We start from the raw sequence: 26435 nt of genomic DNA on the forward strand, positions 1-26435 counted from the left end.
TGTTAGTTTAGTTTTAAAGAATTTTTATTTTTCTTTTTAATTTGGGAGCTCTTTGTGTTATCCCATATGTACCAATAAAAAAGCCTTCGCACAGAAACTGCAGCTAAAGGCAGTAATCTGTGATCCAGATCAGTTACACACAAATTTCAAGATGAAGGCTTGTATAAGTCGGTAGTTTTGTCCGCCATCAACCGATGTGCCGCGAACAAAGTGTTACGGTTTGTGTCAAAGCACATTTTACTTTTGTTGTGAGAGATTTGGTGACTCTGATGTGCTGTGGAGAGCATTTTACTGAGTTAGTTATTCTGAGTGATCAGCTTCTGTTGTGACAAGAGTGTTCTTTTTTTCCAGGATGACCATCATCATATTTATCTCACACACACACAAACATCAACAAATGATTGCATTAGGTGAACACTTTGCCGCAGCCCAGTTAAATGTGCACTCGATTCTGCTGTTCATGGAACCGTACAGAGTGGCTCCAACCACAGGACATGAACTGAAATTGGAAAAGTGCTGCAACGATGTCAAAGGAAAATCAAAGTGTTACAGCGTGTTATTTAGCAAAAGAAGAAGTATAGATGCTGATAGATGATGCATTTCCTCCTGAAGTTGTAGAGGTTCTTATTACATGAGTGACCTTCTGTATTGGTCCATGTTTCAGTGGAGCTGAAGAACGGTCACTGATGGGTTTGGTGGCTATAAAAATGTGCATTGTGCTTTTGGACTCTGCAGACACCAGATTTCAGCCCCGCTGAGCAGCTGTGTGAGACTTTAGACCAGCATGTTAGACAGCGCTCTCCTCCAAAATCATCAAAACACCAAATCCTTTTTTTTTTTTTTTTTTTTTTTTTTTTTTTTTGGAAGAAAGACGTTCCAGACACTCGCCGATTCAATGCCATGCTTTTCTGGAACTGGTCCGGTGCCACACTGTGGCCCAACGCCTGAATGAGATTTCATGTTGGCTTCTCTTTTAGTTTGTCACCTGTCCAGAGTTTAACTTTCCTCTCACGTATGCAGTATGGTTGCTCAAGTGTTCGTGTTGATGAAGCCGCCGCAGCCTCCATGCTCTGTCCCCTCAGCCTTTTAGCAGCAGTCCCGAGGGGAAATGCTAACATGAGGAGATGCATCCTCTTGAAATATATAATGCCACCAGCAGATCGAGCCGTGATACCTGAGGGAGTAGCGTTATTCCCTGTGAGTGATGACTCATGAATTTATTCTCCACTGGTTTATCCCAAAGGCCACTAAACGTTCTGCAGATGCACAATGCTACCATTTTACAGCCAGAAAGAAATATCTTCACCTCTATCGTGTCTTTTAAAAGTTTTTTTCATAGATGCTTATAAATCTGTTAGTTTCACTTATTACTGCAGAAACGGACACGTTTTACATAACAGGGAATCTTGATTTAGTTTTGTTTGTACAAATCATAAATACACCATTTGGTTAAATTGGAATATTTCCCCCACTCGTGTCTAAACACTTTCCCCAGCCCAGATAATTTGATTTCGACAAATACAATCCTTAATGTATCTCCAGAAAATCAAATGATCATGCTTGCTCTTCTCTATTAACTCCACATTGGTGCCTGCTTACCGCAGCACTTTAATGGTGGATTGTTCCACAGCAGTTACTCTCCTGAGAGATTCCATCCAGCAACCTCCAACCAGCTCCTGCAGAGTAACTTAATTGGTAAAATCTGAATGGCAAAGACTAATAAACATATGAGAATTTAATTTGGTTGCGAATGGGCAACCTGTCCAGGTTGTGTCCTGCCTCTCGCCTGATGGCATCAGCCTCCACGTGCTCCTGAATGGGGTGAGCATAAATAAATGACTGCTCAGACTCTTTTAAAAGGTGTGACTTTAAATTATGGTCATGTTTGTGTTTGAAGTCCAAATAGAGGTAGAAATATTGCACTATACGGCTGGAAGTAAATAACATAAACTGCTAAGCAGTGATTACACACACGCCCGCCATCATCAATACTTTATTGAGCCAATCTTGTGATTCACTGACATTCTCAAGGTTCAGCTGTCAAGATTTACGCCGTGCGTTTTTCTCGTCCTTATGACTGAATGTCACATTGCTCACTGCCTGTTGAAGGAGTATTCAGCAGGTTAACTGTGAGCTCCTCGACCCTTGTGAAATTTATCTTCCTCTATTTTTTTATCTCTCCAGAAGCTGCCAATGGGAACGTCCCCGCAGGGCAGCGACCGCCACCTCGAATCCGCAACGTCCAGATCAACAACCAGATCGTCAAGCTCAAGTACTGCTACACCTGCAAGATCTTCCGACCACCGCGAGCGTCTCACTGCAGCATCTGTGACAACTGCGTCGGTAAGACACGTCTGATCTTCCCTCGTTTGTTGTTCTGCTCAAATGAAGCTTTCACAGGGTGGAAAGATGAGACGGACTTATTTAAGTCAGGCAGGAATTTTTAGAAAAATAAAGTTTACCGACATGATTATTACTGAAGGCTCTGCTTTAATTACCGCTCTGCATTCATTTGTCACGGCGATGAAAGGATTTAAAAGCTCTATAAATAAATGCTGGGCCTGCTTTGAATTTTGGTGGCGATTTGAATCTTGAACGTGTCCGTTGAGACTCGTGGTGTGTGCGTGTGTGTCATCTGTCAGACCTGCAGAATAGCAGTGATTTGGCTCCTGGTAACTGAGGAATGTGTTTGAAGGAAGCGCAGAGTCGTGGGCGATATGTGAGGAGACAGTGGAGCCTCAGTGAGGGAATAAATGCCAAGTCATTGTGAACACTGGTTCATCTGTGTCCACCTGCTGTAGAGACACACACACACACACACACACACACACACAGGCCTGGCATTACATATCAGCATGCCTCAGTCCCTCTTTTGCTCAAGGTAGCAGTTTCACTTGGTCAAATAACTGTGAAGTTATCTCAGAGTAAAGACTGTATACATTGTAATGAGAAACAGAACATGTCACCATTATGTTCTGAAACACAAGTGTACAGATTTGTCAGTTTTGTAGTCCAGCACATTCAATCTGAAATAAAACTCATGTTCTAAAAGAATAACTGTTTAAAGCACCGTTAAGCTGTTGAATCACTGCACAAAGAAGAAATGGAAATTCAGCTTAATTATTAAGCAAGTGAAATGCTCACAGCTTTAATATTGATTGAACAATGTAGAGGATTATTTTTGCTGCAGTGCTCTAAGATTTTAGAAATCTGTGGGACCACACATAGATGGGTGTGGCAGCAGCATGCAGCCATGCTAGCTGCTCTGTGGTGAGGCTGTTCTTAGTAGTACTTTGAGCTAAATGTTGTCAGTTGTTGCTCCGGAGTGATGGTGCTAACCTGCTGATTAACTCTTAACACCCAGTGAGCACCAGCTGGGAATTTATCAAGGATTTCTAGTTGAGAACTGAGTGATAGGCGGTCAGATTTCTTCTCTCTCCTTTCAGACCGCTAAAATAAAGTCATATAGAGTTATATAAGCTGTGTGTTAGATCAGCAGAAGCTTCCAGGACACCAGTGATTTTATCAATGTAATGAAGTTGCATTTACAGCTGCAACGTGCTGTTACTGCTGAGAGAAACCAGCCATCCCACCTTAGAGTCATTTCCTGTGTTTGTGTCACACAGTTTTCAACTGACCCGCCAACACAAACAATCAGGGGGGTGTAACGCACTACAAGCTGTTTCCCCGGACTCCTCCCAATGATTTCTATCCATCAGTTAAAGCTGTCTTTAACTGATGTCTTTAACTGTGTCTTGCTCTATTCACATTCCTCTAAGATACAGGTAGCTCCTGGTCATTCAGTCTGTTTTGCTCTCCTGGTTGAAATGGCAGTTTCTACATCAAAGCGGCATGACTGCTCTCGGCAATGTTTAAGTTAGTTTCTTCAGCAGGCTACCCATCATGTTTATTGTTTGTTTGTTATTTGTCCTTTCTGTGTCCCTGCCTCGTGCACTCACATCGGCGGTAGCTCCTCGCCGATTGCTCACTCAACACTCCTCCTCAGCCTACTCCCTGAAAATATCAAACGGGGTAGACAGTCATTTGCAAACGGGGACATCTTTACAATCACATCTTTGAAGTGAACCTGGTGAAATGTGGTCCTTTTTTTTTACAGTCAAAGCTTATGTTGATGAAAATGTTCGATTTTTCCAGTATTTTAGCAGCTATTCTCTTTTAACAGGTATGCGTCTGTAACGTATGAATCTGTAAGTAAGGGGGAATTCTTTTGTCCTGAAGGACATTTTTAAACATATGATGGAGCTAGAAGATGGGTTTGGTGCTCAGGCTTTAGCCTCTGGGGACTATGAAAGCTGAATTTCATGTCAATCCCCCGACAGTGGTGGAGAATTCAACACTGGGACACGAGAAAGTGTGCAAATATTTGCAAACTGTTCTACAGATATGAAGAAGTATCCATTCATTTTGTCCTGATACGTAGAGTATAAGCTGCCTCATATCTGTGTATTATTGCACCGCTCCATCTGGGACATGCAGCAGTATTTGCTGCAGACTAAAGTTAAAGCAATGTTTACCTCTGTTGCTCATTTGACCCTGCCCTGCTTTCATCTGGCTCTCTTCCACATGATAGACGGGGACAAGTAAAGAGGAAGTGTTGGCTATATTTAGACTCAGGTTTACAGAAGCTGATGCACAAAGTTGTCTTTGACTAAAACCGACTGTTTTTAACACGTTTTATTCTAAATTTGTACTTTTTGTATAATCAAAGGACTTTGTTTTCTTCTCTTTCAGACCGTTTCGATCACCACTGTCCATGGGTGGGCAACTGTGTGGGCAAGAGGAACTATCGGTACTTCTACCTGTTCACCCTGACCCTCTCCCTGCTCACCATTTACATATTCACCTTTGACATCGTCCACGTGGTTATGCGTGAGTATCCTGTCAGTTGTTTGGAACATTTGAAACTGGTGTAACACCTAGTCAGTATATAAATTCATGCTCATGTGCTCAAACCGTGATCAGGCTTGAGCAGCAATCAGCTGCTGTTTTACTCAACACAGACAGAAGTAAGGCAGAGAGATCTGGCAATTTTCCATCAGGACGATTAGCTTTCGGAATTGTTATCTTCATCCTGTGTAATGTGGAAGAATTGTGCCTTTTTAGTAGAATGAAATCAAAAGGAAGTGTGTATCTGTAGAAAATCTGTTCATTTTTAACACATCTCTATGTGTCTCCCTGTACCCAGGCTCAGTGGATAAAGGCTTTTTGAACACCATAAAGGAAACCCCAGGAACATATCCTTTCATGCTGTGACCGCGGTGTATGCCACATAAAACCTACAGCCGGTGCTGTGTTTGAAGGACATCTCTGAACAGAGGAGTAAAAACGTCTCCGCTGAGCCGTTGTCCTCTCTGTCTTATATGGACACGTTGACACCACAGTCATTCTTATGTTCTGAGGCTCCTGCGGTTTCCAGATTTATATGACACCTAATGAGAAAGGGGGAAACATGGTTCTGGGCTGTTTTATAATGCTATCATAGGCAATCTTGTCAAAGGGTTAACAAAGGATTTTCTGGTGAAATTCAAATCATTTGTTTTGCTTTGTTTGACTTGAAACGGATCAAATTTGACAAATGCAGTTCACGAGGGTTAATGTGCATTGAGACAGTACGGAAAATAGAAGCTGGGGAAAAGATATGCTCACAAGTACTTGCTTAGTTGCAAGTACCTGTTACTTTTAGTCCAGTTTTTTCCCAAGAATGTGAAAGATTACATCTGAACAGGCTTGATTGGATTTCCCCTGCGGTCTAAAGCTCCACGAAAACTTGCCAAATCACTCTGCTAACGTGCAAACGGTGACTTTCCTCTCTGCTCTGTGAAGCTGCAGGTCTCTCAGAGCAGCCGGGCTGAGTTTCAGTGCACTCACATGGAGCAGCGAGTAATATGAAGGAAGTGGGCTTCAGGTGCACTGCCATAAAATACGGCAAAGTGGCAGCTTCCTATGGAGATGTCCTGAGAAGTGGGAGCTCTGATCTTATTATAACTTTTTGATTTTCCTTCCCTGCCTTGCTCCACTGCTTGTTCACTGCTCCACTCCGACTGAGGAAAGCAGCAGAATTAAAATGCTGCGAGAACTTGACCGATCGGACGTGTTTGTCACTGTAGGCCTCACACCAAAAGTAACGGGACTCCCAAAGGTTCCACCACGCAGCCGGGGCTGTTGTGTGGGGATAAGATTGGTCTTTGCTATATTGTTTAGTCCCAGTGGTGGAAACATAGAGGACCCGCCATAGGTCCCTGGTCCCTGGAACCTTTTTTTCTTTCTACCTCTGTCTGAATCAAGTACCCATGCTACAAAATTATTAAAAATTAATTTGCCACCGTTCTGGTCATGAACCGCATCATGTTGTTGTGCAGGAACTATTCTTCAACAATATGATGTTTCCTGGGTTTAATTCAAATCGGTTCCTTCTCACCACTTTGCCTTTATTCACTCCAATCATGTTGCATAATTTTCTGCTGTTTTTCCATCACCTGCTGTCCACTGTTTAATCAGTGTCCACGAGTCAGGCACAAAACATCTGTTGCTGTTTTCTTAACTGGAGCTCACTGTGTTGGAGGTGCTGGTGTGCTTCTTCACCCTGTGGTCGGTGGTGGGACTGACCGGCTTCCACACCTACCTGATCTCCCTCAACCAGACCACCAACGAGGACGTAAGTGCATCTTAACATGTTATCACCAGCTAGTTTCTGTGACTCGTAATCGGAGACAAAAATACTACAGGTACATGTGCTCAGGTACATACCCTCCCTCAATGGAAGGAGCTGAAAAGAAATTGTGTTACGCTGACGTTATGTCACATAGCAACAGAGGTTTATTTTAGACGGTCCGAAACGAAGACATGTTACAAACAGAAAAAAAAATAATTAACAGCACTCATGTATGGTGGTCTTATAAACTGAAAAATCATTCCTCTTGAGCTTTTTAATCAAAACTGTAAGTGAACTTGAGCTGAACTGCATCTCAGACTCATATGCACTTAATTTTACTTAGTTGAGTTCAGTTTACATTGAGTTGCCTGTGGTATGAAATGCGCTATATAAATAAAGATGCCTTGCCTTGCCTTGCCTTGCCTTGCCTTAGTGTTCCTGTGTTATGTCTCCAGAGCGTCCTTGTTTGGACGTGGGCTGAGCTCTGTTTATGCTGACGTGAGTCCTGCCGGACGTGGCCAGTTCTTCTTGATATTTACATCTGGTTCGCTTGAAACTAGTTATATTACAAGATTATAAGATACCTGCAGGCTCGGTGGATTTTTATCACTCAGCTACTTTGTTTTTCCTGGGAAACATGCAAAACTGCTCCTGCTGCAGCCCATACTATGGAAATGATGTCCCTGAAGCCGTTTTTATGAATACATAAATTCCAATTCTTTTGTTTTTGGTACACAATCAAGTTTAAATAGTGGCAGGGCTAGGACTCACCTCTGGACTGGCTAGGATTCTGACCCTAACCCACAGGACAGGTCAAATGATGAACAAAGCCCTTCAGCACGCACATATTATTCTTATCTTCACATTTTTTTATGAAGACTTTGGCATGTGTTCAGACTGAATACCTGTGTTACGTTGAGGAGAAAGTAGTCGGCCGAAAAAAAGACATTTTCAGCATGCTTCTATAAATACTGCGATCAGGCAGCCTGGCTTCACTTGGATGGAAAAACAAACATACCTCCTCGAGGTGTAAACACTGCTATTTCTAAGAGTGGAGAGTGGTTACCTTGACAACTGCACCGCCTCACTCTGCACTGAAGGACAGAGGGTGGTTAAACTATGCCTTGTTAAACGAGGTGGTTATATTGTAAACTAAAGGAAAGCAAAGAGAAAAGCCACGACAACTCAGGCTTGAAAGGAAACGGTTCCCTTTTTAAGTAAGCCTCTCTTTTTGCTTGCTTCTTTGTTTGTTTAATACCTTATTTCGCTGGAGATTTTCTGCAGTGAGGTGCAGCTTTACTCAGCCTGGAGGTTGAGCCATGTATTCAAAGCTAAAATGGGCGGTACATATGAGGAGCACCTTTTTTTTTTTTTTTTTATTAAAAGTGTTGACAGATTTCAAGGCAACACAGGCCCGCTGGCTTCTGTCTCACGACTTGTTGGCCACATTTAGAGGACGCCTTTTGAGGCCTGAAGCAGGAAAAAAAAAAAGAAAAAACTATTGATTGTTTTCAGCTGAGTCATTATTTAGTCACCACATAGAAACAGACACATACTCTCATCCAGGCTGAGTTACAGCAGCCGATGAAGGATGCAGGTGCACATTCTCTGATGAGAAGCAGCAGTGATGATGGTGGCGGTTAGAGCTTCTACATGGCTGAAAGCCAAAGAGTGCGCCCGTACTTTGTTGTAATGATTAATTTATAAATCCATGTTTACTTTCCAGTGGGATGGCTGGCCTAATTTTTTCCTCCCATGTATTCAGTAATGAAGCTTTGCAGTGTTTGCCTACAGTGCACCGTTGCTTCCAGGATTTGAAACAATGGCTGTCAGCCCGGCCGTTTCAGTGTCTGTGATCGGCCTAATAATAGATGCATCGATACCTGCAGGGGCTGGGAACGCAGCCAGAATTACTGCTGTGGGGGAGACGAGGAAGAGGAGGGTAGAAACGGAGGAGAGGGAAGGCACCTTGAGTGTTGTAGCTGCTCTGGACTCTCGTAGATGACACATGCTCTGTCGACTGTGTCTCACATGCTCAATCCTGCAGATGCACGGAGGCATGCAGTGCTGAGGTGCCTTTGGTAGGCCGGTGACCTACATATACAACACCCAAAGGTTTTTTTGTTTTTCGTCTTGGAGGAGGGTCAGTTAGTTTATGCTGTGCTGAAAAAAAGTGGAAGTCGTTACACCAACAGTACAGTTGTACTTTAATCCAACCTTCAATATGGCTTCTCCAAAATGGCAATATGATGGCTGTTCTGAACAGTAAAAATATTTCATTATAGGATAGTATCTATGAATTTTGACTAAATTTCAAAAATGGTTTTAATGTTTTGATGCTCTCCCCTTTTGTCCAGTGGAACACAGGGTTCCTATTAAACCGGGAACGATCAAATTGTGACAAGATATATTTTAGTAGGTCAAACCCAGGCCTGTGGGAATAACATCTAAAAACAGAGGTATGCTTTTGAATAAGGTATAAGCTCAGGGAGAACCTTTATGAGCGAACCGAGTGACTTTGTGGGATGTGTTTGGGCTGTTGGTTGCTGCTCCACTGATAGACGTGATCCGTTTCGTTTGCCCAGATTAAAGGATCCTGGTCAGGAAAGAACAGAGTCCAGAACCCTTACAGCCACACGAACATCATCAAAAACTGCTGTGAGGTTCTGTGTGGGTCGACATACCCGAGGTAAGTACTTCTGCTGTGCTCCACATTCTCATACAGTCATGTGTCGGTGCCTGTGACAGATGAGAGTTTCAGATAGCCCTTTTGTTCTGGTGAGTAACTAGCAACGCGCAGTTAGTGACCAATTGCTTCGTCTCGCCCTCCAGCGTCTTGGACAGAAGAGGACTGATGCAGGAGGATTCACCCGTTTCCGCAACCAATGGAGCTCTCTCTGCCTTCAGCAACCCAGCGCCACAAACCACGGTGAGCACACCCACAAAAACTCACACTGTAGCCTTCTCATTCACACTTAATTATCCTAAAAGCTGCAAGATGCACGATAAGGAATACAGAGCCAGAGTAGATTGTGTGAGATTCTCTTCGGTTTCTTTCTCTGCTTGGAAGCGTTTATACATAGCATTTACAATACACTACACGTGCTTGAAGTAACGCCTCTGTAATTTGGACAATTCAGTTCCTAACCAAGTTAACTCTAAACTAGTGTATTTCCCTCTATTTCTAGCATGAAATCTCAGGTTTGTCTGCTGAAATTATCAATAAGTGAACAAACAAACCGTGAAATCATTTTAAGTTTTGGAAGAAAAGAAAAATCAGAAGGATAGACTATTGGAAGATATTCGTCAGTCTGTTTTTTTTTTTTTTTTAAATTTAGATTTCAATTTTAAATCTACCTTATTTGAAGTTTGGAATTAAGAATAAAAAGGCAACTTTTATTTTGAGGCCTTGACCAGAACTTATCTGGTTTAGTTTATTGTATTGATATTTCAGCATTTTCTTTATTTCTTTTAAAGTGAACAGGGGTTAACACTGTTGCTAACCGGTGGGGATTCAGAAACATGTGAATGAGAAGAGTGTCAGGGGTGGACTGGGAGGGGTGGAGACGAGCCATTAGCCGGGGATAATGTGTCTTTGGAGACTCCTTCATGCAAGTGCAGAACGTCACGAAATGAGCCATTAAAACACATTACACAAAGCATCTGTCTAGCCTCGTCTGAGCCCTTGAGCAGAATAAATAGTCAACAAAGCAAAAGAAAATGCAAAGAGTGCTGTGCTGATTCTCACTTCAATGCTACAGAGAAAAATGCTAAAGTTTAAAGTCACGTCTTTAGTGATTCTTGTATATGTTTAAAAATGAGTGTCATTAACAATGAATGACAGCAGTCAGTGTTTTCACTGGGCAACTTGCTTTCGTCAGACAGCTGCTTCATTCGGTGGCTACTATTGAGAATGAGGAGTCACGTGACTCCGGTCGGCCAGGTTGGCAGGAGACGCTATTGGTTGCCAGGGGCAACATACATATACATGCAAAATAAAGATAAAGCCTGAGAGGGTAACGCTGCTTATGGTATGACAAAAGGGCTGAGGGGGTACACATTAACACATTAGCCACATTAGGGGGTAGTTAACATTAATTTTCGAAGAGGCAACAGTTTGCAAATTGAGCATTTTCGAAGAGGCAACAGTTCGCTAGTTAGCTAGGCAGCAACGTCAGGTGCACTTCAGGGTTTGCAACAACATAAGGTAACTTCGTAGCTTTAAGAGACAACAACATAAAGAGATTTTTAGAGAACGTACCCGAGTGAAAATGCAGAGAACACACTCTCATCGACAGAGGGGTGCAATCGAAAGTAAGGTCCTTTCTTCTTATTGCAGCCAGCTAGGCAACCCGGCGTCTCCTCGTCAGGTCAGACGCCTGCTCTCCCTGATGCTGCATCCATTTAGGAAACCTAAAAAATTGTATTTCGTTGTTCCTATGTTTCCCAAACGTATTATGTGAGGTACTGGAACAGTTCTTCACACAGCAGTGATTTCCAGGCATGTTCTTGCAATTCCGCACTGTTTAAACTTACTGATTTAAAAACACACGCGTACACTGTAAACGAACGGAGAGAATGGCGTTTTCACGCTAGCATCCTGCCAACATGGCGGATAGGGGCGGGGCTCTGTACTATGACGACAACTCCTCATTCTCAATACATTAAGTCTCTCTGGTGTGTAAGCAGTTCCACAGCTGAATATCTTTGTTGTAATCAGAGGAAGCAGTGCAGTTAAGCGTTTCATCATAGAAACTAACATGTGTTGCTCTGAGATGTAGAAAAGGATTGTGTAGTTTGTAACCAGTGTGGTTAAAAACCATCCACCTGTTTTACACAGTTGTTCATGTTGGTCATCAGTGGCTCTTACTGTGTCTATCCTACAGAAAACCACAGCTCCACTCATCCCCAATGAGCACACACCTGACGATCCCAAGCCGTGTATTGCTGCCTCAGCAGAGAAGAGCCCCTCCCCCAAAGAGAAGAGCTCCTCCACTAACGAAGAGCCTCCTCCAGCGCCAAAGCTGCCACCCCTGGCTTCACCCGAGGCTGATGCGGAGACATCCATCGCCAAGGATAAAACCCATTAGCTGCATGAAGTGGGCGGCTCCAGTCAGAGCCGCTTCTCCAGCATCCTCACTGGTCATGAATTGAAACATTAATAATCAATGTCTGATTACTGTGCAAGTGACTCAGTTATTCTCCAACTCCGCCCCTGATGCCCCTGGAGAAGTGGAGCTTCTGCTGCAGCTCCTCCTCCCCCCACCTCTTCCCAGCAGTTACTGCAGAGCTGTTTGATTGACACTTAACTCCTGGAGGAGGAGGAGGAGGAGGAGGGGGAGGAAGGGGAGTAAGAGGAGGAGGAGTGATTAAAAGGAAAGCAGCTTCCTGTCTCCTGAACACTGCATGAAAAGACACGAAGGGATGAAGCTGCTGGGGAAAAAGACAAACAAACAAAACTCGGGGCTTGCTCTGATTGTCAGTACCTTTTGTTTTTTAATTTAAAATTGTATTATGACATTTATTGTGAGGCCAGTTCTAATATACTCTTTCTCTGGCAGAGACAGAGGGTATGACTTCTGGACATGTGTAAAACTCAGTACAGTCATCTATGTTGTGCATACATTACATGCCCTATGCAAACCACAAGAAGGCTGGAAAAGCAGCTTTGGGAAGTGTGTGGACGAAAAGGTTTAACCTCTGTGAGTATGCCTGATGTCCAGGAAGGAGGAGAATCTTTAGCTGAGAAATCCTGCAGGCTCCTTCCAGACAAAATCTACCTTGTCTTCTGATATTGCTGCATTCGGTACTGTTGTTACTTATGTGCATCTTTTGTTTTTAAAGCGACCTCTCTCAGACCAACAGCTGTCCTTATGTTTTTATATAATCAAGGATGTACAGCGAGGCTGGCGCTTTGAAACAGATGGCACTTATTAAAACAGATAAAATCCTGGTGATATCGAGCCCCTGAGCCCCAGTGTGTGAGAGAAAAGGCCTGATGAGCGTAGACACTCGTAGTAACAGTGCCTTATCAAAACAGTTGCACCACTAGTAGCAACTGAGGTCAACCAAGTCCTCCCGATAGTGATAAATGAAGTGAATCTTACTGGTCGTAAGTTAAAGGAATGGTCTGTTCTGTGGAAAACAAACGTATTCCCTTTTCCTGCTGATTGTTCAATGAGCAGATTGATACCACTCATGTGTTTGTGCATTAAATCTGAAGCTACTGCCAGCAGCTGCTTAGCATAGCTTAGCTTAATTTGGCTTACCAACAGAAAGTGTTGACTGAGAAATTAGATTAATTTTACATGGTATTTTTAAAAAATAATAATGGATTGGTTTGACTTTCTTGGACATTTTCTTGCTGAGTTGTAGGAGTATATTGATATATCATTCGCTTGTCTATGAAGTTTAAATCCTGTGGTTCTCTTGATAGTTTGGCTTGACTGAAACTGCTGACACCTTAAATAAATAAATAAAGGAGTGCTTTGACTTTCTGCTAAACAGGTTATTTACGTTCTTGCTGGGATGGATGAGTAGCATATATTATTACCACTTCCTTTGTCCATTCAATCTGAAGGTAAAGCCAGCAACTGTTTAGCTTGGCTTGGCTTGTAAAAACTGGGGGACAAGAGGAAACAATATAAATGTTTTAACATTATGTTAACACGATATAACATATTCGTTCACAAAGTATGAAGAGGTTCAAGCTTCTATATTGATGGGCTTTAGAGGTGCTGCCAGTCTAACCTTCCTGTTTCCAGTCAGTTAAGCTAGGCTAAGCTAACTAGCTGCTATATTGATCATGCATTCAGTGGTATTAATCTCTTTATTAAACTGTCAGTAAGAAAGTAAGTAGTAATAAAATATATGTCCTGAAGTAGAGAGAGAGAGAGAAAAACAAAACAATTTCTGATACATTATACTACTAACTTGACCCCCCCCTCTTTTTTTTATTTTTATTGTCATGTAAAACTGGATTTTACTCCTGAAATAATTAGAGGAATCATATTTGAGATAATCATTCTCTTGCTGAAGTTGTTACAGCATACTGTGGTTATTAGAAGTTGCCATGTCCAAGGGAAAACCCTAAATGAAGCTTGTGAAGTAATTAACTGAGCAAAGCCGTTATTTATTCATTCATTGTTGTATAGTTGTAGTGAAACATTGAGCTGGTGAGTGAAGATGGAAGGGTTAGCTCTTCAGCGTCTCCTCCTGTAAGTCACTGTGGGGCTGATCTTCCTCAGAGTTGTCTTTCTTCCTGCCTGCCACCTTCTGCCTCTAAAGTCAACTCTTCCTCTCTTGACACTTGCGACTCTGCTGTGACGGTTGCTCCTGCAGTGCTTCTACAGCCGAGGCAGTTTCCAATGACTGTGGCAGGCTCATTACCGCAGAGAACCATTTAATTTCACACAACTTTTTAAGATTGTTTTTGGTCACAGAGATAGCTTGAGGGGAGAGCGTCCTCACAGAGAGGGAAATAAGAAAAGGTCCAGCTAATTCTTTGTATTTAGACGATGTTAGCTGATAGCGAGAGTTTGTATTAGTGATTGTGTCGTATGCAAGACAGAGTTTGTGTTTGTGAATCCTGCTTGTGTAAAAATCCAGTATCGTATCAGAAATGTCTGCCCAATATGATTTATTGTACAAGTGAAACAGACACAGTTGCTCTTTAATTTTCTTAAAGGATATTTTAAGCTGCAATCCAGAAGAAAACTGATTTTTGGGACCCTGGAATTGTAATTTTTGTGTAGCAGTTTTAAGCCCAAGACCAATATCAGACACATTCATAAAATTAAAAATAAATCCGGGCCCAAGCTTTGAAAATTTTCAGTATTTCATTCATCTTTTGATGATTTGTTTGGTCAGAAAAAAAAAACGTTTTGATATTGATTAATCTAGATTCATAGTCAAAACCCTCAAATGTTCAGTTTACTTCCATGAATCAAATAAAATTTACATCGGAAAAGCTGCATCTGGATGTTTTTTTGTCATATCAAACAGCTGACTGATTAAATTGTTGTCAGTCATGACTTTAAGTAAATCATCGTGCACATCTCAACTGTCTTGCAATATGAGTGGCAGTAGTTTTGGAATAATTTGGTAAACTCTAAAAGGGGTAAAGTACTAAATAACTGAACTTCCTTTCTTTGCGGAAGGTGTTTTGAAGGCAGTTCGGTGCATTAGATCATTGTTGTCACCGAGAAGCAAGAATGTACGTTGCGGATATTTGATAAGAGGGATGGTTGTGTTTTCAAAGCACATGTTAAAGGGACTGATGACATTTTTGCTGACCAAGCTGAGCTCTTGTATTTATGATTCTTGTGTTAAATCCATGATTAGATCTGAATGCTCTGATCAGTCTATTACATTGCATCATGTATACAGATACCGTTCTACGATGAAACTCTTATTTATGTTCACTTGGTTTAGTATCAACACTGTGATTATACGTATTTCATCCGATTTACTTCACTTCTTTTTACATGATCAATGTGTCTGGTAAATAAACAGCATTGTCTTATTATAAAATGTCTTTGTAAAGATGTTTATTTCACTGGGAGTGGTTTTAGAAACTGTTTACCTCCCTGAATTATCGCAAAACAGATTGACGTAAATCTTCTTCCATTCTCAACAGGAAACCTCTTCTACAGCTTTTTGATAAATCAAAATTTTACTCCATGTGGATTTTTTTAAGGGTATTAATGTTTCTTCATATGCCATTTTTCCTCGGATTTAAATATTTTAACGAACATGTTTTAGAAAATGTGTAAACTACAAGAAAATTACATCTGTTTAAATCCTGCAGCTTAAATAGTGATCAGCGCATGTGCAATTTGAAAAAAAACAAAAAATTCCATGGCCTTCTGCTGTGGATTATTTTGACAACTCATGGGGCCTTTTGCAAGTAAAAAAATTGTCTTTTTTAATTTAAATTATATACAAGCTTATTATACAAGCTACGATATGTAGTTTTCATCACTCAGCTATGTGAATATACACATCCTAACTCCCGTCTGCAGGGATATGCATATTCAACTAGTTCAGTTCTGATTAACCCACATGAGGAGAGCAGTGAGTCTTGGGTAAGTTAATGGAGAAAGTCATTTTAACCAAAGTACTGCTGCTTTTTTCCAGCATTTTCAATGATGTAAAAGTCTTGGAACACCCCTTATGTGTTTTATATTTTGCTTCCAAGGGCCCATACTTTCTTCTAATCTTTTAAATTGGTCTTGATCAATACTTCTCCAGGCTTTCTTAAAGTCTTTTCTGTGAACACTGGCTGCTTTTTCATGAATTTTCAGTTCTGTCATTGTGCCCGACCCATCTCAGTGGAATCTTTTGTTGTTTTTGAATCACTCAAGCATAAAAAGGACACCTAACTCAACGGATGAACCAGTGTGGTGTCAATTCATAACAGGCAACTGGGCAAAGAACCATGTCTTTCTGGAAGTTTATGAAGAAATGGGCGGAGGCTCAAGACTTTTTCACTGTTGTCATGGAGATGTCTCAGTAGTGGAAGATGGTCATGATGATAACTATCACCATAACAACAACCGAATCAGCTCTATGTGCTGGAAGCAGCGAGTAAACTGAAGATTCAGTTAAATCAGGGATTTTTCTATGAGTTTGGTGACGAAGTGAAACAATAATAGCAGACTACTTTAACCACATCTCACTGAACTGTGTTTATTTGTATTTACAGCACCTCCTTATGATAAATCATAGACATCATTGTAACACAACTGTATTCAAGCTGCATCATAAAGGCGAAATATTTGACATTCTTGTACTGGACATTGATATAGCACACGGTACGAAAAAAATTAAGAGCACACACAGAAGAAAAAAATCAGTTTGAAATGCATCATCACACACATCCTATGACACCTCAAAGGAAACAAAAACAACTTAATTCAATGCAACGTAACCAGCTGTGACAGCTGGAAACCAGTTGTGCTGTTTGTTCAACAGTGCAAGGGAACTGTTAAAGTGAGACCAACGCGTTCATTCAGTATTTCAGTTTAAACCATCAACAGTCTGCTCCCTTTACACGAAGAGGGATTGTAATGGCACCTAACCTGCATTCACAGAGTCCCTGAGAAACAGAAAAGAAGTTTCAGTATCTTTCCATCACCTTTCACGGTCCCTCGTCCACTGTCAGCTCCTCCAGCTGCTCCTGCACGGCCTCCACCTGCTCTGTCTCTGTCTCTGTTTCTGTCTCCTCTGACTCCTGATTGCTTTTCTCAGTTTCCTTGCTCATCTTATCCTCCGTCTTCGGCTCTTCGCGTCCACTCTCCAGATTCTCTGAGCTCTCGAAGCAGCCCGAGTCCCGCGGCTCCTTGGGGTCTTCCCCAGATTTGTCGTCCTCCTCCTCCTCTGGCTCTGACTCCCCTTCCGCTGCACGAGGCAAAAACAGTCACAGTTCAACTTCGACTTTTATTCACCCTGATAGTCTTGCTCAGCTTCCTATAAAGGTTTGTCACTACTTCCTGCTGAGGGTGCAGCACAGTGGTGCTTTTGCAACTTTTTATTCATCAGCAACACTTTCAGATGTTCACAGTTTTCATAGTATCACTAAAACATGGACTGAAGCTGCTGCTGAAGTTGTATGAGTTGGAAACAATCCTATAAATTCACCCATTTTTGTGTTGTGCACTTCAGGTCCATGATCCTTTAAGTTTAAGGCTTCAAGTACAGCCTTATCATTTATATATTTTTCTGTTACAGAGAGGTTAACTGTTTGTTATTCAAGCAGTGGGTCTCAGTTTTAAATCAACTTATTTAAAGTTGATCCTTTAGAAATGTAGTAATGATGATTTTTATTGATTTTTCTTCGAATAAATAGTAAGTGTGTAATCTCTCTTGATGTTTTGCAATATTTAGGTCTCCAGTTACAAAAGGGGGGAATCTAGCTTTGGTCATGATGCAGGAATAAACAAATAAATAAATCACATCATTAGATGACAGAAATATAAAGTAAGTGAAGCTAAAATGGACAATAAATCAATTTCCAATACACATTATACAAATATATACTTTGACAGCCAGGTGTGTTGCTGTGTTACCTTGCTTCAAACCTAAATAAAATACACTTAAAGATCTAGAAAAAGACTTTCTCTGGATCTCAGCATTGTTTAAAATACGGAAGATTTCTTGAGTTTGAGAAAACGAACAAGATAAAACGCTCAAAATGCACATTTAAAGCGGTATATTGTCCTTTGAAAGATATATATACTTCTGTGTGGGATTTCTTAAAGGTGATGTAGTGTAAACTGTGAAAACTGTGAGTGTGATGGGCTGAGTTTGAGCCACAGAATGTACCTTATTTTGTAGCTGAGGCAGAGAAAATAACACATAGGATTTGAATCTGACATTGAGCTGTATAAAGTGACTCTGTTATCAATAGTAAACAGGCTAACTGTCTTTCATTTTCAGTAGTGTAGCTAAAAAACAGGATAAGAATGAAATGATTACAGTATATTTTTTAATCAGCAGCTGCAGAGCAGCATTAGTCGGAGACGTTTTGTGTGTTGGGGTTTCACAGTGTGTAAACCTACAGTCTCTGAGCAGCTCAGTGGCGTTCAGGATCTTGGAGCGCTGCTCTGGGTCTGTGATGTTCAGCTCGTTCAGGTGAGACTCCTTAAGTCCTGCGAAGTCCTCCAGGCTCTGGAAACCGTGCATGGACAGTAAGGAACTCAGCTCCTGAAACAGAAGAGGGTGCGTGTTTAATTCATCTGAGGTTAGCTTGTGGATGGTGGTAACCAGCACAGCGAGCACTCAGCCCTGTTTGTCTCACCGTCAGGCCGATGGTGTCCAGGACCTCCTCCAGGGTTTTGGGCTTGGATTTGGATCGACGGCGTTTGCTGTGGCAGTGTCTCCTCCTGGTTGGGGGGCTCTCGTCAGGGAGGAGGTTGACGTAGATGAACTTAAAGGAGCCCATTTTGTTGTTGAGTTTTCCTGTCCAGGTGCCCACAGGAGGCTTGTCGATGATGTGGATGATGTCTCCTTTCTGTAAAAAGAAATGGAGCATGAACAGAAGGGTGAGGTAGTTATCGACAGCCTGACAGGAGACACAGAAAAGATGAAAGCACCTGGAGCAAGAGGCCTTCATCATCACTTTAATCTCTTGAGTAGAAGCATTAAAAACTGTGAATTTATAGACATCTGAAATCCCTTTTCACAGACTTTTGTAATTGTAAATCAGTGTAAAATTTGCACAGGCAGCCAGTAATGGGTATTGCAGTTTAAACTGTCTTTAAGGATGAAAATCAGAGCGAGCTGTAATGTTTCACACTGTTAACAAGGTCTCTGGAGGACGACTCGACAAGACAGCAGTCGAGGTCAAGGGCCAAGTCACCGGCGGCGAGGAAGAACTCCCCAGAGACTCACTTGGAGTTTCAGCGACTCCACATCGTAGGGGCTGGGAGTGAAGTCGGTGTGGACCACAGCGCGGCCGCAGAACGGCCCATTGTAAGAAACGCCGTTCTCCTCCAGCCTCATGCTGTCCCTCTGGCAGTAACCGCTGTCCAAGCTCTGTCTGTCGCTGCCTGAGGAGGACGGATAAGAAGCAGGGTCAGGTTAAACCTTAGACAAATCCCCCAAAACACACACAGCAGGTTTCCAACTATTAATACCTCGATAAGGATCCTATATTGATGGGATTATCTGAGCCTTACTACAGTCTTGAAACATATTTAGCTGCACTATATTTCTGCATCTAAATAAGTCAATTTTGTCAATCATTTTGTAGCTTTTTAACAGCATTTTTGGAAGATTGCTTGCTATTATCTTCTGCCACAAAGCCAAACTTAGCTTCACTTTTGTCAGATGTGAGTAAGATGTCAAAATTTACAGTAATTTTTACACAAAGTTGTTCAGCTCCTGACTATCAAGAGCTAAGCTAAGGTTACAAGTTCTGGATAAATTGGGACTAAACAAACAAAAGCATCAGACAGCTCCATTAGCCTCACTCCATCAGTAAATTCCACGAACATTTCAACAGTTACAAGATGGTTTTTATGTTGTTGCTCCACAAATTATGAGCCATGTTTTCTTCTTTTCTGTCAGCAGGTGTCAGTGAGTGTTACCATGGAAACACAAGTTTTGCCCCTGAGTTAGCCTGAGGATTGAGTGGCTTATTCTGTCCAACACGGGTTATTTAAAAGTAAGTGTGCTGTTAAGATTTCTGAGCACAGTCAGAAGATAAACTTCTAACTTTAACATCATAAAAACACTTTCTTTGTTCCTGGAACATCAGACGATGTCTGTGCAGTCAGATTTGACAGGGTTAGGAGTGTGAGTTTTCCTCTAATTTCTCAGGTTTACAGACTTACTGCCAGAAAGCTGACGGGTGATGGGGCTGGGCGTGGTGTCCTCTGAGCCAGTGGAACACACAGATGTCCTCTGTCCTGCACTCAGATCTGGAAGCCAGTCAGAGGAGACGGGGGACAACTCCTCACCGCTCTCTCCCTGGAGGACAATGGTGCAGGTCGGAGGTCAAAACAACTTCAGTTCACTTAATGATATCGATGCCACACTGAAGGTAATTTAATGACTAATCAAACTAGCTATTGCCAGAAGAGTCAAAAATATAATAAATGTGTTTCAAAATGAAAAAAAATATAAAGACTTTTAAGAAAGAACAGAAAAAAAATAACGCTTTTTTCTTTTTTTTTTTTTTTTACAAAATGGTTGAAATTACAGTACAAAACTAGCCTGGGAATTCTCATGCTGCTTTGCGCTCGATTTCATTCTCACTGCAAAGTCAGCCAGGCTAGTACAAAACAGCATATTTCTTTGTGCACTAAAACAAAATTAAAACAAAATATTGATATATTCACTTATACTAATGAACTGTCTGATTGTCTTTTGACGATTTTTCAGGGATCCATAATTGAACGGAGTCCTACAGGAATGTACAATCAATATTATATTCTGCCTGGTTTTAAATATGCACGGTTTGTCCACTAGGTGGAGACATATTCTAATTATTTCAAAGACCCACAGCAGGAATATTTTCACAGATGTATTCATGACTATTTGCAACAGCAGTGCTTGTATAATTTAGGTTGGGTATACTTTCAGTTGGTGAATGTATTAATAATTACTGCTTAAATATATCGATATGCCACCTACCCCCTCCTCAGCAAGCGCCTTCTGCACCATCTTAGATGTTTTGCGGGTCATTGTACGTGAGATGACGTTGCGCCATTTCTTCCCCAATTTGCTGCCACTTTTCACTGCTTCTTCTGCTGTCACACCTTCTGCCACCTGACACAAGAGAGGAAGCCAGCAGCTAGCACATAAGTTTGTCAAAACCTTTAAGAATGTGGGAGGTCAAAGAAAGTTAAACAACTCCAGTGACTTAAAGAGTACAAACATGAATAACATATCTATATGTTTTATGATAATTTAGAGGTGTTTCAGTGTCACAGTTGTGCACATTTTAATATCAAACTGGTTGAAGAACTCCCTGTTGCTATGTAAAGGCTGTATCTTTAAATTTTATAATAAAAACATCTGTAAATGTCATTTTTTAGTTTGTTTTTTTCAAAAACCTCATTCCTCCCACATTTTTCTACATTTAATGTCACTGAACTTGTTAACCTACAAGTTGCTCTTTAAGCTTTGAAAGTTTTTCTCTTAAAACTGTGACACTGACATAAATAGTTACCATGATGGCTTTACTGTCAAATCACACATGTGCTCGATGCTCACATTCTAGAAAATCAACAGGCTTTGTGGTGATGGGGTTTTCATACACACACCCACACCTGCACTCTAATGTGGCCGAGTGCCTAAAAGCACAGTTACCAAACACCTCTGCAACCACAGTGAGAGCTGCTGTGAGCGTTAACTTTTAACTTTTCTTGATCAAGCTTTATAGTGTAGAGAGGCAGCTGTTTATCTGCAGTGAGGCCACAAAGAAAAGCTGCTACAAAGACAGAGAGGGTGTAAAAGTTTCATGTACAAGCTGATCTTTGGATACAGAACTGGATAAACTTGAGTCTAAAATGCATATATTCTCCTGGGGAGGCCCTTCAGACTCCTGGTTAAATGCTTGCTGCTTCTGTCTAACGCAGAGGCTCTCTGCTTGACTAGCTCTCACCAGAGGACATCCTGTCTGGATGCTGCTGTCATCTACCCTCGATGCGCTGCTTCTCGTTCTTACTTCCTCTCCATTTCTGTACTTCTACACTCAGTTGTCCTCCTTCTTCCACTGCATGTTGCTGGGAAGTGATTAATATGTTCTGAGAATTGTGAAGTGCTAACACCTGCTCATGTTTGCACTGGTGTGTACAATCAGGAAGCGCGAGCAGGGCACTTCTGTGACAGCTATAACAGATTACAGTTTGTGCATGGCCTCATTCTGGATGCAGTGTCATGTCAGAGGCTGGAGGAAACCCTCACAGCTTGATAAATGGGGAAGATGGTGATAAGTGGAGGAACCATAGTTTAGGAAGTTAAAACAAAAAGGCTACATAAAGCATCTACTTCCACTTTTACAAACTGTTTGACTGAAGGTTTTGTGTCTGATTTTTTATGTTTGAGAGGAACAACTCACATTCTCTTCCAATGTGAACTCCTTCTCTGACACAACAGGAGAGGTGGGTTTGGGCTTCATGAAATCCTTGAAGCTGCTGGATCTCTGCAAGGTGAGCTGCAAACATGTAAGCATTATGAGAAAAGGCCAAGCAGAGCGGTGCAAACAAAGATGGCGTCACCTAAATAACTTTAAAAACATGTCAGTCAGTTTTTTTGTGGTTTTTGGTGCAACACAGATTACGCTGATCTCACTGCTGGTTGCGCACAGTCTCCTCTTATCAGTTCAAATGTGCGAACACAATGAATCTGCAGCGGGATTTCTCAGAACAAATGACTGACCATGTTTCCCATCATCCAGTTTTTTTAATTGGGCCTTTAAATGTCCGCACGCTGCAAATCATACAGTGGCTGAAATGTTTGTGTAAATGCAGCAGCTGAGCAGGAAAGTCAAACAAAATTATGCGTGGTGATTCATGAAAGTCCCCTAAACAAACAGCCTGTAGTCACAGGATTGATTTTTTTAGCTTGCACAACACACGGGAACAGAAGAAACAACAGAAGTTCAACCTTGAAGTGGAACTTAAAGTAACACGAGAACTTTGCAATTTGCTTTGCTCGTTGGCTCCTCCTACAGACGAGGAATGTAACATCAGTAATATGAAAACAAATCTCCGAGCCATGTTGACAGTTGCAAAAAAGACGCCATGAAAAGCCCACAAAGATGTCGAGTGACTGTTAAGCAAATTGGTGCGGTGCAAAGCTGGAGACCAAAGTTGTGAACTGCAGAATTCACCCCCCCCCCCCTCCCGGGTGCCTTAGGGTACATTTGGAGCCAGAAATGTGCACGACAAAAGTCAATGCACTTCAAAACGGGTCAGAAGCTCATAGTTTTAAGTTTCACAAACTTCTCTCGTGTTGCTTTAATACCAACATTGAGATGCAAGTGTTCACTCCAAACACAAAAGAAGTAGAGATGGAAATAAACTTTTGGACTTTTGGTTATTTTATTTTGTAATAACAGACAGAAATATACAGTCGTTGATGTGTTAGTACAAACTAACAGTCCAAAACTTTAAGATCCAGAACTTTCATTTTAATCAAGTGGGGAAAAAATGTTAATTTTGGTGCATTTTTACTAGAAAGAAAAGCTTCTGATTATTTTTCTATTCATTCAACTATTCATTAGAAACTCCTCCTTTCAGCTCTGTTCTGAAACATAACAGGTCAAGTTCATATTGTAAAATCGAAACTTGCTATTTCCTTCACTTTTTGCATAAATTTTCTACATGAAGAGTTTACTGTAGCTGTGGTGGAAATTCTATTTCTAATTTTCCATTTAACCACGTCACTCTGCAAAATCATATCGCAGCTCATCCCTCTCTCTTTGCTGAAACCACAGGAAAAGGGCAACGCTTAAGCAACTGCTGGCAGCCAATCACTGCAGACATCCAGCGAGTGCCTGTGGCTGCTGGTCTGTGTAAAACTTGAAGAATCAAACCACCACTGCACTCACATCAGCAAATTACCTTTGAAATGACACGTTTTGTGTCTAAATGCAAAAATCTTTGGCAAAATAAATCCTTCACTAATGCTGATAATCGCAGCGGCATCAATGAGGTTCTCCTGTCTCGATTGCTCCCCTGTGACGGTTATGTGTTTGGAGATGTTTGCGGAATATAAAGGCAATGAGATGTGTAATGACTAGACTTGAATTACACTGCAGCGGGAGAGATGTGGATGGAAAATAAGGGCACTGGTGTTAAGTGTAGGAGGCTGGCTGTGGTGGTGACAGCTGGAGACGAAGGCAGCAGAAGCCACAGAGCCTGATGTGACTCAAACAGCATCTGCAGCGATGAATCACCCGGCTGAATAGAGGAACTTATAAAGCACAACTTTGCAGAAGGGTAGTTAAAATAATTGAGTTTTTAGACAGAAATATCTTTGTGAGCTTTATGTTTTTCAGTGTGTGTGTGTGTGTGTGTGTGGTTGTTGAGCTTCACCGCAGAGCTCTGTGCTAACTTGAGCTGACATCCTGTGTTGAAAAGGTGTGCGTACAAAGACAGCTGAGTGTCATGTTGAAAACTAGTGTTTCACAATAGAAATCTTTAACATCTACAAGAACAAAATATCAGTTTGTGCATATTAGCTGCCCCTTCTCCACTTCCTCCAAACCAAGAAGAAAAAGTAAAGTAAAAACCAAAAACTCACCTTCTTCTTCTGAACCTGTTCCTTCTCCGAGGCGTTGGAAGGCCTTCGCCTCAGCATCTTGTTCCTCGGTGAGCCTCAGATCTTCCTGGACAAAAAGCTGTGGGACAGTTGCAGCGTTTTTTAATCAGAGAGGATATCTACTGCTGTGCTGTCACAGCCAGAGTCAGATAAAGAGAAAGAGGAGGGCTGAGGTGCAATCCGCTGGAGTCGAATCAAGAGCCAGGAAGTCACATGGCCACGCTGAAACTGAAGAGGCATACCCTGTTTCTGGTGCTCAGGACCACAGAGAGGCTACTGGTTTGGTTACATATATTGCTCATAACTGCGTATGAAGAGTTCTCTGTGTCTCACAACAGAACTAACACACAAGACAGTTTATGAAGACGTCATTGCAACTCAAGTTTTTACTTCTACTACGAACAAATAGAAAGTTTTAACTGTGATTCCTGCTTCATCCTCCAGTTGTTCAACATGTAAAAGATGTTTGGAGGACTGTTGCGTTATTTCAAGAGTCACGTATATAACATTTGAGTTTTCCTTCCAGTTCACCAAATGACAGCTTCAGTTTTTTCAGCTTGTTGTAGCATAGTGAGCACTTAAGAAGTGTGGAAGTGAAAGGCAACCTACGATGACAGATTTAGAAACTCAGTAACAACTCTGCAGCTGCAGCTCTAAGGGACAAAATCTCGATCTGGTGCTCCGACAGTCCGGCACATCATCTACAGAAAAGTGATCGATGGGCCAAATGGGTTGAAAAAGCCCAACACAAGCCGATACTTTCTAAACATCCAAACCAGACCATTTAGACAAAACAGCATGAGTGACTCACAGACATGTGCATGCTTTTGAATGTACCCTCACAAAGCCAGCAGGACAACAAGACAAACACACTGGCAGTAAGTGCAGAGAGGGAAGTACAAAGCAAGCAAGCTTAGCTTGTTATTTTGGTGGCATATAAACCACATGACAAGAGGATGCCCTATTTTAGTTTCCTGTCACTTGACTAAAGGTTGGCAGCAAACGGATCTCACTACAGATCTTAAAAGGATGAAAACAACAGACACAGGCTGAATGAGGTTTAGAGGAGAAGAATAGAAAAATAAGAAACTTTAATCAAGCCAGTCCCACTTCTCTAATATTGTTTACGTATCAAAAGAATTGTACAAGTAAATATTCTCTGTTCAAATGTCACTTAAGGAAAAGTATCATCAGAAAAATATGCATCAGGTATCACAGATAAAGGCTATCATTATGTATAATGGACTTTTGCAGAGTCATAAAATGCGAGAAAAGACATTGTTATTATTGTCTTAAAATTGTAGCATTGCCTATGTAAATGTGTTCTACAATAATCAATCACATTCTCTGAACTGATCAGACATATTTCAGTCTTTATCAGCATCAACCATTGAACATGTCAGAGATATGTAGCATTGTGAAAACTACAATAATGTTTCAAATGCTCTGAATTTAAAGAGCAGGGTGCCAGATAATGTACAGTCCTCTGTGGAGTTACTAATTATGCAACAGAGCAATGTTTTACGAGTGGGTCCCTGCTTTGTTTACATTGTGGATGTACATTTACATGCACAACTTGTCTGAGCAATAGCTGCAGTTCAACTGGACCGGTGACTTCTGTCCTTTGTCCCAGCTTACACGCAGGGGAAGGGGATCGAGTTATTCACTGAAGCATGTTTGACATCACGATGCTGTGGACTGTGTGAGAAAACATTCAAGATGTTCTGCTACTTCCAACTTTCTCTGGGAGCTCATCGCACAAGTAAGTGCGACTGAATTCACTGCACAGATGTTGTCTTTAATTTACCTCAGTTGTAGCTCTGTAGGATGCTATATGATGCTATAAAAGCTATAAAATCAGGATTTTATTAGAGTAGAGCGACGGTCAGGAAATACTTTAAGCGACCGTGAGTTGACACGTAGCCCTAATGGGCTGAGCCGTTTAGCCATCTGACAAAGAAACAGAAAAATACATGAATGAGAGCAG

The 26435-nt window shown here is 41.5% G+C and overlaps 2 protein-coding genes across 3 annotated transcripts in view; one reads left to right on the forward strand and one right to left on the reverse strand.

Annotated features, from left to right (window-relative positions):
* Positions 1–15205, forward strand: part of zdhhc9 (zDHHC palmitoyltransferase 9) — a 28366-nt gene extending 13161 nt beyond the window's left edge. The window contains exons 3-9 of the mRNA XM_075481719.1: positions 2185–2343; positions 4753–4890; positions 5207–5253; positions 6572–6676; positions 9259–9362; positions 9506–9602; positions 11560–15205. Coding sequence (XP_075337834.1) covers positions 2185–2343; positions 4753–4890; positions 5207–5253; positions 6572–6676; positions 9259–9362; positions 9506–9602; positions 11560–11763 — 854 coding nt within the window. The 3' untranslated portion in view covers positions 11764–15205. The remainder of the gene's footprint in view (positions 1–2184; positions 2344–4752; positions 4891–5206; positions 5254–6571; positions 6677–9258; positions 9363–9505; positions 9603–11559) is intronic.
* Positions 15206–16349: 1144 nt separating this feature from the next.
* sash3 (SAM and SH3 domain containing 3) lies at positions 16350–24640 on the reverse strand. Of its 2 annotated transcripts, XM_075481720.1 has the most exons (8): positions 24431–24640; positions 22242–22337; positions 20813–20947; positions 20011–20146; positions 19067–19224; positions 18474–18686; positions 18235–18379; positions 16350–17074 (listed from the first exon to the last, which is right to left on the reverse strand). In XM_075481720.1, the coding sequence occupies exons 1-8, from the start codon at positions 24485–24487 to the stop codon at positions 16815–16817; spliced, it is 1200 nt and encodes a 399-aa protein (XP_075337835.1). In that variant the 5' UTR covers positions 24488–24640; the 3' UTR covers positions 16350–16814. The 2 variants fall into 2 exon arrangements, with proteins under 2 accessions (XP_075337835.1, XP_075337836.1); XM_075481721.1 differs by lacking the exon at positions 22242–22337.
* Between the last annotated feature and the right edge of the window lie 1795 nt (positions 24641–26435).

This window comes from Odontesthes bonariensis, chromosome 13 (assembly GCF_027942865.1).
Source record: "Odontesthes bonariensis isolate fOdoBon6 chromosome 13, fOdoBon6.hap1, whole genome shotgun sequence".
NCBI classification, from domain to species: domain Eukaryota; kingdom Metazoa; phylum Chordata; class Actinopteri; order Atheriniformes; family Atherinopsidae; genus Odontesthes; species Odontesthes bonariensis.